Source organism: Penaeus chinensis, chromosome 2 (genome assembly GCF_019202785.1).
Source record: "Penaeus chinensis breed Huanghai No. 1 chromosome 2, ASM1920278v2, whole genome shotgun sequence".
NCBI lineage: Eukaryota > Metazoa > Arthropoda > Malacostraca > Decapoda > Penaeidae > Penaeus > Penaeus chinensis.
The window spans coordinates 3,643,790-3,658,366 of NC_061820.1; the positions used below are offsets into that span (position 1 = coordinate 3,643,790).

At 42.4% G+C, this 14,577-nt stretch overlaps 1 protein-coding gene across 1 annotated transcript in view; it reads left to right on the forward strand.

Annotated features, from left to right (window-relative positions):
* LOC125031217 overlaps nt 1-14,577 on the forward strand; it is a 105,185-nt gene that overhangs the window by 68,815 nt on the left and 21,793 nt on the right. Inside the window, exons 7-8 of the mRNA XM_047621843.1 lie at nt 1,013-1,185; nt 1,353-1,572. Of these exons, the coding sequence (XP_047477799.1) occupies nt 1,013-1,185; nt 1,353-1,572 (393 nt within the window). The remainder of the gene's footprint in view (nt 1-1,012; nt 1,186-1,352; nt 1,573-14,577) is intronic.

Genomic DNA, 14,577 nt, shown 5'->3' on the forward strand with positions numbered 1-14,577 from the left:
TAGGTGAAACTTCTTAGAAGATGTTCTAGAACGAATGATATGGGATAGAGGAAGAATGAAGAAAGAAGATTTGAACCTCCCATAGAATTACTTCTTCTAGACTATAGTATATATAGACTATAGCATCTATAGGTCATAGTATCTATAGAGCTAGCCAGTGTTTGGCGCGCGTTTCTTCTCTGTTTGATTATAACAATGTTTAGAAATTAATATAGATAGTAACTATTACTCTAATCTAGGTGAATGTAGAATACTAGTCATGATGCTGTCATAATCTGCGATTATGATATAAGATACTAGAAGTTATTAGATCAAGATGCAATACTAGACTACTCAATGTGATGATGAAATACTAGATTCTTCATTTGTGATGAACTAACTAGCTAATCATATGTTCCTCTTACAGGTACTTTAGCAGACTACTTTTAGTCTAGAAAACTTTTAGTCCTAATCCGTAGTTTTTCTAGAGATGTTTTCCTGTATCCGAAACTTAGTCTGTTTTTTAGACAAGTCTTTCTCGTTTTGGGCTGGCATGTTCCTGCCCAGAGAAACATAGACCCGTTTTTAGAGCATTTGTTATTTTAAGGGTGACATTTATATATGTGCTTTGAGGCTTCACAAACTCCAAACTAACACTTTTGTCACTAACTCTTTCAATCTACTCTTGGCCGGAAAGCAGTCGTATATATATTTTTATGGTTGTATGTTTTGCATGTCAACTGTTTTAACCAGTGTTAACTCTTTTAAACCTCTGCCAAAAAATAATCTTTTGATCTTAACCGCTTCGGTGCATTGACTATTTCCGGCTCAACAAACACCCAGAAGACAAGAGTAGAAGGTGCATCTTTTTCAATGATGACAACCTTTTCTTTTTTTAAATCTTTCCCTTTTTAACCAAAACTCTCTTACCTTTGTAACAGAGTTCTTTTGTACTTGACCTTTTGTGACCTCAATCTTGACCCGTGGCGCCACTTCCCTCCCTCTGACCTGGCTTACCCCTCCTCGCCCTCAGGCTTCCCGGCCGGTTGTGGATACTTCCCCTCAGCCACGGGCGCCTCCATCACGGGCGTCTCTCCACAAACGCCCACGCCCGCGGACGGATTCAAGGCAGCGGCTTACTACGAGTCCGGAGCGGTAGCCACGCCCACCCTCACGCCCACGGCACCCATCACGCCAACACTGACGGTGAGGAACAAAATATAAGAAAAAAAAAAAAAACAGAAAAAAAATGTGGTGATACTACCCAAAAAAACAGAAAAAAACGAAACAAAATCGCAATTTTCTGCAAAGTCCCAGTAGTTGCTGGTGGGTATGTTGCTGACTCCCCTAAGAGCTCGAATCAATGTTTTCAGGGAGATGTGACAGAGGATATGTTACATTACCACCTGCAGGCTGAACGTTTGGCAGCAGCTGGCACCTACTACGACTCGGGTGCCCTCGCTGCAGTCACCATGAGCGGCTCCGGAGGTGACCAGAGGGCGCAGCAATCCATCCAGGTGACTGCGGCGGCCCCCGGCGCTCCGCACACCAGGGCCGACCACATCAATTCCTCCCCGATGCTTAGAACCACAGGTGAGGCCGCCGACTGGAGCGAGAGGCTGCTGGTTTGCGCTATTCATTTTATTTTGAATCAGGGGGGTCTCTTTTCTCTTTCTTTCTCTTTTCTATTGTTTTTTTTTTCTCTTTTAATATATATATATATAAATAATATATATATGATATATATATAAATAATATATATATGATATATGTATAATATATATATAATATATATATTATATATATAATATATATAATATATTTATATATTATATATAATATATTTATATATTATATATAATATATATAATATATATAATATATATAATATATATAATATATATATATAAATATATATAATATATTTATATATATATATATATATATATATATATATATATATATATATATATATATATATATGTTGTGTGTGTATGTATGTATGTAAACACATACTCACTAGTCCTTTTTCTTTTCCTTTACACAAGTCTTTTGTGTCTAGACTTGATTACAGAACCTGACCTTTAATAACATCCGTTTCAATGTCTCTCTTCTCTCCTCTCTCTCCTCTCTCTCCTCTCTCTTCTCTCTCTCTCTCTCTCTCTCTCTCTCTCTCTCTCTCTCTCTCTCTCTCCTCTCTCTCTCTCTCTCTCTCTCTCTCTCTCTCTCTCTCTCTCTCTCTCTCTCTCTCTCTCTCTCTCTCTCTCTCTCTCCTCTCTCTCTCTCTCTCTCTCTCTCTCTCTCTCTCTCTCTCTCTCTCTCTCTCTCTTCTCTCTCTTCTCTCTCTTCTCTCTCTTCTCTCTCTTCTCTCTCTTCTCTCTCTTCTCTCTCTTCTCTCTCTTCTCTCTCTTCTCTCTCTTCTCTCTCTTCTCTCTCTTCTCTCTCTTCTCTCTTCTCTCTTCTCTCTTCTCTTCTCTCTTCTCTCTCCCTCCCTCCCTCCCTCCCTCCCTCCCTCCCTCTCTCTCTCCCTCCCTCTCTCCCTCTCTCCCTCTCTCCCTCTCTCCCCCCCTCTCTCTCCCTCTCTCTCTCCCTCTCTCTCTCCCACTCTTGTATTCAGCTATTTTTAGACTCCATTTTGAAGACATAGACCAATGCTTGTTTCTCTTTGCGCGATTTCAACACCAATTCCTCGTTTTTTTAAAATAGTTTTAATAGTTTTTTAGAGACTTAGGTTCAATAAATGTTTTCTCTAGATGGCACTCATGTTCATCTTTTGAAGTATTAGATATATATATATTTTTTTCATATAGATTCTCGACTTGTTATAGTGTCGAATGGAAACATTTTGTTTTCTTCTTCTCTTCTTCTCTCTTCTCTCTCCTTTATTTCGTATTTTGTTTTGTTTGCTTGTTATTACTTAAGGAAGGAGATTTTCCTTAGCAGACTACGAGAAAAAAGGTAGGTTGAACTTTCTATATATATGTGTATAACTGTCTATCTATCCTTTCATCTGTGTGTGTGTGTGTGTGTGTGTGTGTGTGTGTGTGTGTGTGTGTGTGTGTGTGTGTGTGTGTGTGTGTGTGTGTGTGTGTGTGTGTGTGTGTGTGCATATACATGTGTATGTGTTTGATTATGTGTATGTGTGTGTATGTGTGTCTGCTTATGTGTTTGCGAACTGAACTTCCTCATTGGCGTTGGTTAATGTGTAGATGATGTTTCTTCATATCAACTTATTTAATTTACGGACATTAGTTTTAAGATAAAAGATCCGTTAATTATATTATTTTCCGATGTACCGATCAGTATTTGAAAGCTTTAGAAAGAAATGGATATCACAATAAATGATTTAACATTTTTTATGAACACGATGAAGCTGCGACCGATATTTGATGACTTAAATATCATTCATCTTCGATAATGATATTTTCATGTTCAATCATAGTCATCTTAGCAATACGATGATTAGTTTCATAATAGTAATTTTATTTACTTTGGACCGCGAAAGCTATTATCATTATTGTTATCGGTGTTTTATTAAAGTAGATGTATGCGGAATTTATACATGAAAAACAACAACAACAACAACAAAAATAACAAATAATAGCAACAACAACAAAACATTAATTGCTGTAACTGCAAAATTTCAGTGATTTTTTTTTTTTTCAGCAACTATTTACTCGATTTAAACGAATACAAAATATATTGCTTTACTGCACTCGTTCCGTTGTGTACATATATACAGTACATTTTTTTTTTTTCCCTTTCCTTTTTTTTTTTTTTTCCCTTGAACATTTTTTTCCTCTCTTTTTTTTTTTTTTTTTTTTTTTGCACGTGTACATATATTTTTTTTTGTGTTTTTGTAACCCGGATGTGTACATAGTTGTTTTTGAAATAGATTTTCGCCATAAATTCCCACCGGTTTTACTGTAGTTATGTTATTGCTCGTAAAACCCAGACAGAATTATTCGGTAATTAGATTTAACTTCACTTTTAAAACGTGTCAGTTTTTTGGTTTTTTTCGTGTGTGTGGGCCCACGTAGATTTATTTTTATTTTTAACCGGGATGTATATGATATTGAATTAGGCTAAAGATGAAAGTGTGTATCGCCGAGATGCGTTGTTTGGCACACTTGCTCGTATTCGTGTGCGTTTGTCTTATCTATTGTGTGTGTGCGTGTGTGTGTAGATGTGAGTGTCTGTGTTTGTTCTTGTGTGTACAGTATATGTGTGTGTAACTTGTGTGTACAGGAGTGTGTGTGTGTGTGTGTGTGTGTGTGTGTGTGTGTGTGTGTGTGTGTGTGTGTGTGTGTGTGTGTGTGTGTGTGTGTGTGTGTGTGTGTATGTGTGTATGTGTGTATGTGTGTATATGTGTGTATGTGTATGTGTATGTGTATGTGTATGTGTATGTGTATGTGTATGTGTGTGTGTGTGTGTGTGTGTTTGTGTACCTGGTGTGTACAGGTGTGTGTACCTGGTGTGTACAGGTGTGTGTATCCCGTATGTACATGTGTGTGTATATGCGTATGCATATATGAACTTCTGGCGCATGTGTGTCAGTATGTACGTGTATGCGCTTTTGTGAGTGTGTTCTTTGCTATGTCTCCTTTTATATGTCCGCGTATGTATCTATATGTATTTGTATACATACATTTACGTACGTATCAATATATAAATGTATACGTATCAATTTATATCCATATATGTATACACGTATGCATATCAGTATATACCCATGTATATACGTACCAATACATATAAATCCATGTACATATATATCCATGAGCATCCATGTACGTATCCACGTACGAACGTCCGCGGATGTGCACACGGGGAGCGCTCGTATCGGCAGCGTTCGCATATGAGGGCGGATCGATACCGACCGGATTTAATTGCCGAACGCCCGTCGTTTCTGCACGCGGACCGGGTAAGCTTTTGATAGAGAGGAGAGCTTGAGCGTCGCGAAATTCAGATGTCAGGAGATTAATTCAATTCCAGGTCGATTTGTCTGTTTGTCTGTCTGTTGGCTTTTTTTTTAAATACAGTAGGGTGCTTAATCTGTTCGATTGATTATGTTTTTTTGTTTTTTTTTACTATTTTTAAAGAAGTTGATTTTTAAAGATTATATGAAATTATCATATTGATTAATTTCCGGTTCGATGGATTGGTTATTTATTAAATTATTTCGAGTCGATTTAGATTTCATTAGATGAATTGGAGAAAAAAAATGTTGTGTTTGGAATTAGTGATTTTAATTAATTAGGGTTGAATTAGACGAATTAGAAAAACAAAACTGTTAGGAATTCATGTAATAAAGGCTTTGATACGAACAATAGAGGCTTGAATTCTCTTTCTATAAGGTATGTGAGGAATACTTTTTTTTTTTTCTCTTATGTGTATATGAACTTATATTTATGTTAATTCACTTATTTACTTGTGAATCCCTTTTGACCTTGGTAGAATGTGAGACATTTTTTTTATATTTTTTTAAATCCCTGATTTGAGTCTTCTTATCCGAGATTTTCGACCCAAAATATATGTTATGGAATTAAATGATTTGATTGATATTTTTGAGTATTTATATTATCATTCAATCATGCGTTGAATTAAGATGTCAGAAGGCGTTTTTTATCGATCTCGTTGCACGTTAAGAATCGCTACGAATTCCACTCCAAAAATAAACAAATAAATAGATAAATAAACGAAAAAAAAAACAAAAAAACACGAGGTTAAAATATAATAGAGAGGCTAGACCGGGGGTGGGGGTACAGTGGGGGTGAAGGGGTAGGGGACAGGGGGGGGGGGACCGACACGTCCGCCATTTTGAGAGTTCTCGCAAGATTGTTGTGACGTGACGGGAGGCAGCGCCATCTTCAAGGCCGTGTGCGTGTGTGTGTATGTGTGGGGAGGGGATGGGGGGTTGTAGTGTGTGTGTGGGGGGGGTGTTGTGTGTGTGGGGGGGGAGGGGTTGTAGTGTGTGTGTATGTGGGGGGGGTTGTAGTGTGAGTTTGTTTGTGTGTGTATGTGTATGTGTATGTGTATGTGTGTGTGTGTGTGTGTGTGTGTGTGTGTGTGTGTTTGTGTGTTTGTGTGTGTGTGTGTGTGTGTGTGTGTGTGTGTGTGTGTTTATTTGTGTGTTTGTATGTGTCTTTGTATATATATATCTATATAAATAATACATATAGACAATTATGTATGCATTTGCATCTCTATAAGCGGAAAATACGATATGAAACAAATATTACAGAACCGTATGAAAAAAAAGTATCAGTTAAGAAAATCTCTTTATAAAGTTTCGCTTCTTTTCGTTGAAAATTATCTTTTTTACAAATCCCTTTTACAAGTACATCTTTGCTGAAATACTGAACGAGCATATGCAGAAAAGGATAATAATACAGAGACGCATTGTAACCATACGTCTTCCACAAATTATAACAACAGTCAATGTATCTCATCCAACAATGCATCCGCTAATATCTGCCAAGACGAGCAATTGCAATAATTAAATTCACGCCTCATGCATTCAGACATTTACGGAAATTTACAAGAGTTACTCCCCGTTTATAAGTTTTCTTTCTTGAGTATTTTTTTTCTCTCGAGTCAAACGTTTGTCTCGAACGTTTTCGGCCGAGGCGGTGTCGGTCGCCATGTTGTTTCTGGACGTTTATTGTGCGGAGTCTGTTGGCTTTGCTGTTGAAGAGGGAGTGAGCTGCAGGAGTGAACGTTTTCTTTAGCTTTTGAGAAGAACGTTTGTTTGTTTGTGTGTGTTGCGTATTTGGAAAAGTGTGAGTGAACGTTTTCTTTCGCTTTTGAGAAGAACGTTTGTTTGTTTGTGTGTGTTGTGTATCACGAAAAGTGTGAATGAACGTTTTCTTTAGCTTTTGAGATGAACGTTTGTTTGTTTGGGTGTGTTGCATATTTGGAAAACGGTTTGTTTGGTTTTGGATTTCTTTCGTCTATCATTCTCTTTCCCTTCCTGCCTCTCTCTTTTTCTCTCTGTCTGTCTCCAGCTTTTCTCTCTTATACACCCTCTCTCTTTTTCTCTCTTCTCCTTTGGCGTTCTCTTTCCCCTTCTCTCTCTCTCTCTCTCTCTCTCTCTCTCTCTCTCTCTCTCTCTCTCTCTCTCTCTCTCTCTCTCTCTCTCTCTCTCTCTCTCTCTCTCTCTCTCTCTCTCTCTCTCTCTCTCTCTCTCTCTCTCTCTCTCTCTCTCTCTCTCTCTCTCTCTCTCTCTCTCTCTCTCTCTCTCTCTCTCTCTCTCTCTCTCTCTCTCTCTCTCTCTCTCTCTCTCTCTCTCTCTCTCTCTCTCTCTCTCTCTCTCTCTCTCTCTCTCTCTCTCTCTCTCTCTCTCTCTCTCTCTCTCTCTCTCTCTCTCTCTCTCTCTCTCTCTCTCTCTCTCTCTCTCTCTCTCTCTCTCTCTCTCTCTCTCTCTCTCTCTCTCTCTCTCTCTCTCTGTCGTCTCTGTCGTTCATTGCATCTTTTCTTCTCTCTTTTAACGTCTCTTTCTCATCTGTTTCGTTCCTTTTTTTTTCTTTTCTTTATTACTAATTTCACTTTATCACCTCTCTTTCATTTAACTTTATCTCCCGCTAACTCCCTTTCCAATCTGTTTCTCAGATTTTCAACTTTTTACCTTCACCACGCAGGAACTGTTCGATGGTGGTGATTTTTTTTTTCCATTCTGTTCCATCCTAAAAAAAAAAAAAAAAAAAGAACAAAAAAAACTTTGTCACTTGTTAGAAAGGACTGTTGTCACGGCGCGTTGACAGTTGCATGTCCCTCGTCTAGCCTCATGCCCCCTGCCCCCTCTATACCCCTTGTCCTGACCCATAACCCCCCTTCAACCAGAGTCCTCTTGCCTTACCCTTCACCTCTCAATTCCTGCTTCATTCCCCCCTCAACCTTGCATCCTACCTCCCCCCTTTCCCCCTCTCCCTCTCTCTCTCCCCTCACACCCCCCCTCCTCTCCCCTTTTCTCCCTCCTCCCTCCTCTTCCCCCTTCTTTCCCCTCTTCTCCCTCCTCCCTCCTCTCCCCTCCTCTCCCCTCCCTCCTCTTCCCCCTCCTCCCTCCTCTTCTTCCTCCTCCCTCCTCTCTCCTTTACCCCCCTTCTATCCCCTCCTCTCCCCTCCCCTCTCCCCTCCTCCCTCCTCCTTCCTCTCCCCTCCTCTCCCCTCCCCTTCAGCCCGCAACTGCCTGATTGAGTTGCACGTGCTGCAGAAAAACCGTTCACTCGGGCTCTGTGTGGAGGGGTGCGAGGGGGAGTAGGAGGGGGGGGGGGTAGGAGAAGCAGGGAGAGACAGACCTTTTCATAGCCGCGACTTCCTGAATAAACAAAAAATGAATAAATGAAGTAAATAAAAAAGGTTTATAGTTAACCCATAGAGACTGAGTATGAGTATATGAGAGAGAGAGAGAGAGATAGAGAAAGAGAAAATAACAAGAGAAAGAACGAGAGAGAGAGAGAGAGAGAGAGAGAGAGAGAGAGAGAGAGAGAGAGAGAGAGAGAGAGAGAGAGAGAGAGAGAGAGAGAGAGAGAGAGAGAGAGAGAGAGAGGGAGGAAAAAAATACAAGTTTTAGATCCGGGTTGTAACAGATAGTGCTTGACACGGCTGGATAGAGGAGAGAATTGGGGTTATGGAACACGGAGAATGAAAGGATACTCTTTTATGGAGTGTGTATCTACTCCACTCCACTCCCCTCCCCTCCACTCCACTCCCCTCCCCTCCCCCCCCCTTTTTTTTTAATTCCGTCTCTTCACCTCACGTTCTCAATCCGTAATTTTTTTCGTCACTTTTTTTTTTTTTTTTTTTGGCTATTTTTTTCTTTCCTATTTTTATCCGTTTTGTTTGTGTTTTGTTTTTGTTTTGTTTTCTTTCTTTCACTCTTTTCGTCACTCTTTTTATTTTATTTATTTTAGCTTGCGTTTTTATTTCCCTTCCTTTTCGAGATTTCTGTGCATCTTTTGTTTTATTTATTATCATTTTTATTTTCTTTTTCTTTTTTGGGGTGGGGGGGGGGGGCTGTTGCTTTTTTTTTTTTTTGCGTCTTCATGCCCTCTTCCCTTACCCTCCGTCGTTTCCTCCCTTGATATGCCTTCCTTTCTTTTCCTCTCCATTCTCCCTTCTTTTCTCTTCCTTCCCACACCCTTCCCTCTTCCCTTTTCTCTCCTCCCTCTCCCTTTTTTACCTCCTCTCTTCCCTCTTTCCATCCCTTCCCTCCTCCTCCTCCATTCCCTCCCTCCCCTCCTCACTTCCCTCTTCCCTCTTCCTTCCTCCCTCCTCCCTTCCTTTTTCCCTCTTCCCTCCTCCCTTCCCTTTTCTCTCCTCCCTCCTCCATTCCCTCCCTCCCCTCCTCCCTCCCCCCCTTCCTCTCCCCTCACCCCCTCTCAGGCAGTTCCCTCACAACATGGAAAATACAAGTGACATGAGAATGATTGAATCGTTCAAGATATTAATCCAGTATTTATGCCTGTGGTTCTTCGAAGGAAAAAAGATTGAAAGGGGATTTATTGAGAATAAATATAATAAAAAGTAATGTGTACTATGAATGTTTGTGGATATTGATGACATGTTATTCGAGTTAAAACGGTTATGATTTTGATGTATATGTATGTACTGGCTCTGGTTCGCTCTCTCTCTCTTTCTCTCTTTCTCTCTTTCTCTCTTTCTCTCTTCTCTCTTTCCTCTTTCTCTCTTTCTCTCTTTCTCTCTTTCTCTCTTTCTCTCTTTCTCTCCTCCTTCTCTCTTGTCTCTCTTTCTCTCCATTCTCTCTTTCTCTCTTTTCTCTCTTTCTCTCTTTCTCTATCTTTCTCTCTCTTTCTCTTTCTCTCTCTTTCTCTCTTTCTCTCTTTCCTCTCTTTCTCCTCTTTCTCTCTTTCTCTCTTTCTCTCTTTCTCTCTTTCTTTCTTTCTTTCTTTCTTTCTTTCTTTCTTTCTTTCTCTCTCTCTCTCTTTGTCTTAATTCCTGAATAATATGAAGTAAAAAAAAAATATTTATTTACGAATACATTCTCATTTATATATAACTGAAATATACATCAGATTCCAAGAATCTTGTCAAAATCAAAACAAAGTAACCATTTAAAAAGCAAGAAAGAAAGTAGGAAGGAGAGAAAGACAAACAGACATACGAGCAGCAACGTCCTTAAGGAAAGACTTGGGGTGGGGGAGGGGGGAGGGAGGGGGGAGGGAGAGGCGGAGGGGAGGGGACGGAAAGGAAAGAAGGAGAGATAGGGGAGAGGGAGGGGAGGGAAAGGGGGAGGATATTGGGGAGGGAAAGGGAGGGAAAGGGGGTTGGGAAAGGAGAGGGTGTAAAAGGGTCTGGTTTTAGGAATTAGGGAGGGAGGGGAGGAGGAGAGACGGTGAGGACGTTAGAGGGAGGGAGAAGGGGTAGGGAAGGCCAGGGAGGGGTGGTGGGGAGAGGAGAGGAAGGGGGAAGGGAGACAGAGAGAGGGGGGAAGAGGCCAGAGTGAGAAGTAAGGGGAGTGGGGGAAGGCCAGAGGGTGGGGTAGGGGCGCTAAAGGAAGGGGGAAGGGGGTTGGGGGAAGGCCAGAGGGTGGGGTAGGGGCGCTAGAGGAAGGGGGAAAGGGGGAGGGGGAGAGGGGAAAAAGGCGATAACCGTCGTGACATGAAGGGAGAGACGATAACATTCCCGAACAATGTTGAGGAATTTTACGGTCAATTTTGGGTCAGTTTTGTTTGTGGGGCTTTTAACCAATTCTATTGTTTTTATTTGTTTCATATATATTTTTTTTGCCACCTTCTCTTTTTTTGTTCACCTCTCTCTCTTTCTCTTTGTCTTTTTTATCTTTTTTATCTTTCTTTTTTTCTTTCTACTTTTCTTTATTGCTCTCTTCCTCTCTTTTTCTTTTCTTTTTCCTGTTTCTTTCTTATTTTCTTCCACTTGTTTGTTCTCTCTTTATCTTTTTCTTTATTTCTCTCTGTCTCTTTCTTTTTCACTTTCATTTTCACTTTCCCTCTCTCTCCCACCTTTTCCCTCTTACGCTCTTTCTCTCCCCTTCTCTCTTTCTATAGACAGTTTATTATATATTTATTATTTTTTGTGTATGCTTTATGTGTCAAGGTTGATGACGCAAAGATGGATACATTGAGACGTTAAAAGATACGTGAACAGTGTATGATTTTATTTATATATATATATTTCCCTCCCTCTTCCTTTTCCTCCCTTTCTCTCTCCCTCTCCCTTTCTCTCTCCCTCTCCCCCTCTCTTCCTTTTCCTACCACTCCCCAATTCTCTTTCTCTCTTCCTCTCTTCCTCTTCTCCTCCCACTTCCTATCTCCTTAAGACGATTTCCTTTCGGAACAACGCCTCAAATAAAGAGAATGAGGGGGGGAGGGGGAGGGGGGAGGGGTAAGGAAGGAGGCCATTTAAAACGGAAAAGGAGGCAATAGAGAAGAGACAGAAAGGGGGAAGGGGAGGAGAGGGAATAGAAGGAGGGGGAGAAGAGGGAAACAAATAAGGAGGAGGGGAAAAGAAAAGAGGGAGGGGGAAAGGGAAATAAAGGAGAGAGAGGGGAAAGGAAAATAAAAAGGAGAGAGGGAGAGGAGAGGGAATGAAAAGAGGAGAAGGAGAGGAAAAGAAAAGAGGGAGGGGGAGGGAAAGAAAAGAAGATTAGGAGAAGGAAACAAATGAGGGAGAGAAGAGGGATAGAAAGGAGGAACAGAGGGATGAAAGAAAGGAATAGAGAGAGGAAAAGGAAGGAAGGAGATGAGGAAGAGGGGAAAGAGGAAAGTAATGGGGAGACAGAAAGGGGAGAAAGAAAAGAAGATGAGGAAGTCAAAAGGAGGAAGGAAAGAAGGAAGGGGGGGAGGAGAAGGAGCAAGAGAGAGAGAGAGAGAGAGAGAGAGAGAGAGAGAGAGAGAGAGAGAGAGAGAGAGAGAGAGAGAGAGAGAGAGAGAGAGAGAGGAAAGAGAGAGACAGCGAAAGCGAGGGAGAGAGAGAGAGAGAGAAAGAGAGACAGCGAAAGCGAGGGAGAGAGAGAGGGCGAGGGAGCTAGAGATCGAGAGAGCGAGAGAAAGAGAGAGACAGCGAAAGCGAGGGAGAGAGAGAGGGCGAGGGAGCTAGAGATCGAGAGAGCGAGAGAAAGAGAGAGACAGCGAAAGCGCGCGCGCGAGAGAGAGAGAGAGAGAGAGAGAGAGAGAGAGAGAAATGAGACGGGGGAAGGGATGGAGGGGATGGAGGGGGGGGGGGTGACCTATCGAACAAGGATTGGGTGGCGATAGAATAATTTCTCATCAATTTATGGACGCAATCCAATTCACTTGCACATATCGAGTATCTTGGCTTTATCTTAACCCCCCCTCCCCCCCCCCTTCCCATAGTCTCCCCTTTTTGACTTGGAAATAATGATAGTTTTTCTTTTTTTCTTTTTATTTTTTATTACGTAAGGGTGTGGGTGTGGATGCGGATGGGTGATGTGGATGTATAATTTTTGTGGGGATGTGGATTTTGAAAGGTGGTGCGGGTGTGTATTTTTTATGTGGATGTGGATTTTGAATGGTGGTGCGGGTGTGGAATTTTTTATATGGATGTGGATTTTGAATGGTGGTGTGGGTGTGGAATTTTTATGTGGATGTGGATTTTGAATGGTGGTGTGGGTGTGGAACTTGAATGTGGATGTGGATTTTGAATGGTGGTGTGGGTGTGGAACTTGAATGTGGATGTGGATTTTGAATGGTGGGTGCAGGTTTGGAATTTTTATGTGGATGTGGATTTTAAATTGTGGAACTTGAATGTGGATGTGAATATGGAATTTGAATGTAGATGTGGATTTTGAATGGTGATGTGGATGTTGGATACAGAATTGTGATGTGGATAGAAACTGTAAAGTGGAGTGGATATAGAAATGTGTAAGTAAAGAATTGTTATATGGATGCGGGTATGGCATTGTGATGTGGATATGGATGTGGCCAAACTGAGAGAGACACAGATAGATAGAAAAGAGAAAGAGAGCAAGAAAGAAAGAAAAAGAGAAAGAAAAAGGGAGAGAGATAGGTTGATGTAGAGAGAAGGAGGTAGAGGTAGAGGTACAGAGAGAGACATAGAGAAAGATAGAGAGACAGAGAGAAAGAGAGAAAGACGTAGAAATAGAGAGACGTAGGATAGAGAGAGGGATAGAGAGAGCGAGAGGGAAAGAGAGGGAGAGGGAGAGGGGTAGAGAGAGAGAGAGGGAAAGAGAGAGAGAGGAGTAGAGAGAGAGAGGGGTAGAGAGAGAGAGGGGGGGGGGGGGAGGAAGGATTGGGGCAGATGGCAGGGTGCCTGTTCCTGCAATGGTGCCTGTGATTTCTGTTTTGTTTTTTGCCCTTGACAGAATTGTTCATTTATTGATTTTCGCGTCACGGGGCTTGGCGAGGGAGGCTTACCCTGCCATGGGTGACAGGGTTGGTCGCCCGTTGCCCTCCCTCACTCCCTGTCTTCCTCCCTCCCTCCCTTCCTCCCTCCCTCCCTTCCTCCCTCCCTCCCTTCCTCCCTCCCTCCCTCCCTCCCTTCCTCCCTCCCTCCCTTCCTCCCTCTCCCTTACTGCCCTTGTCTACTATCCTCAGCCCCTGCTTTACGCCCTTCTTGTCTTCTCTTCCTTAATTCCCTCGTTCTCTCTCTCTCTCTCTCTCTCTCTCTCTCTCTCTCTCTCTCTCTCTCTCTCTCTCTCTCTCTCTCTCTCTCTCTCTCTCTCTCTCTCTCTCTCTCTCTCTCTCTCTCTTTCACGCCCGTCCTCCGTTCCCTCATTTCCTTCGTTACTCCCCTCCTCTCCTCCCTTACTCTGCTCATTCCTATTCTCAGTTTCCATCACTCATCCTCCTCATCTCCCTTACTACCCCCTTTCCTACCCTCACTTCCTTCCTCCGTTCCGTCATTCCCTCCTTCGCTTTCCCTCCCTCCCCCCGTTCCCTTACTCCTCTCGTCATCTCCCTCACTCCCCTGGTCGCGTCCCTCCCTCTCCCTCACTCACTCCCTCTCTTCCTCCATTCCTTCCCTCCCTCTCCCTCACCCACTCCCTCTCTTCCTCCATTCTTCTCTTCCTCCATTCCTTCCCTCCCTCTCCCTCACTCACTCCCTTTCTTCCTCCATTCCCTCCCTCCCTCTCCCTCACTCACTTCCTCTCTTCCTCCATCCCTCTCTTCCTCCATTCCCTCCCTCCCTCTCCCTCACTCACTTCCTCTCTTCCTCCATCCCTCTCTTCCTCCATTCCCTCCCTCCCTCTCCCTCACCCACTCCCTCTCTTCCTCCATTCCCTCCCCCCTTACTTCCCCTACCCCCCTCCCTCTTATCCTCCTATTCCCTTGTCACTTTCTTACTTCCTTACAATCCCCTTCCCTCCCTCTTCCCCTTTTCCAATCTTTCTTTCCTTCCCTCTTTCTCTTATTTTCGCTGGTTCCTTTACCCTTCCCTTTTTTCATCTTTCTTCCCACTTTTCTTTCCTACCCTTATTTGTTCTCTCTCCTCTCCGCTCTTCCCTTTTCCTTCTCTCATTCCTCTGTCCTTTCCTCTTTCCTCTTTCTTTCTCTCTTCCGTCTCTCCCCCTCTCTTTCGTCTTCCCATCCTTTTTCCCTACCCTCCCTCCCCTTTCCCTTTCTCTCTTTCCCCTTC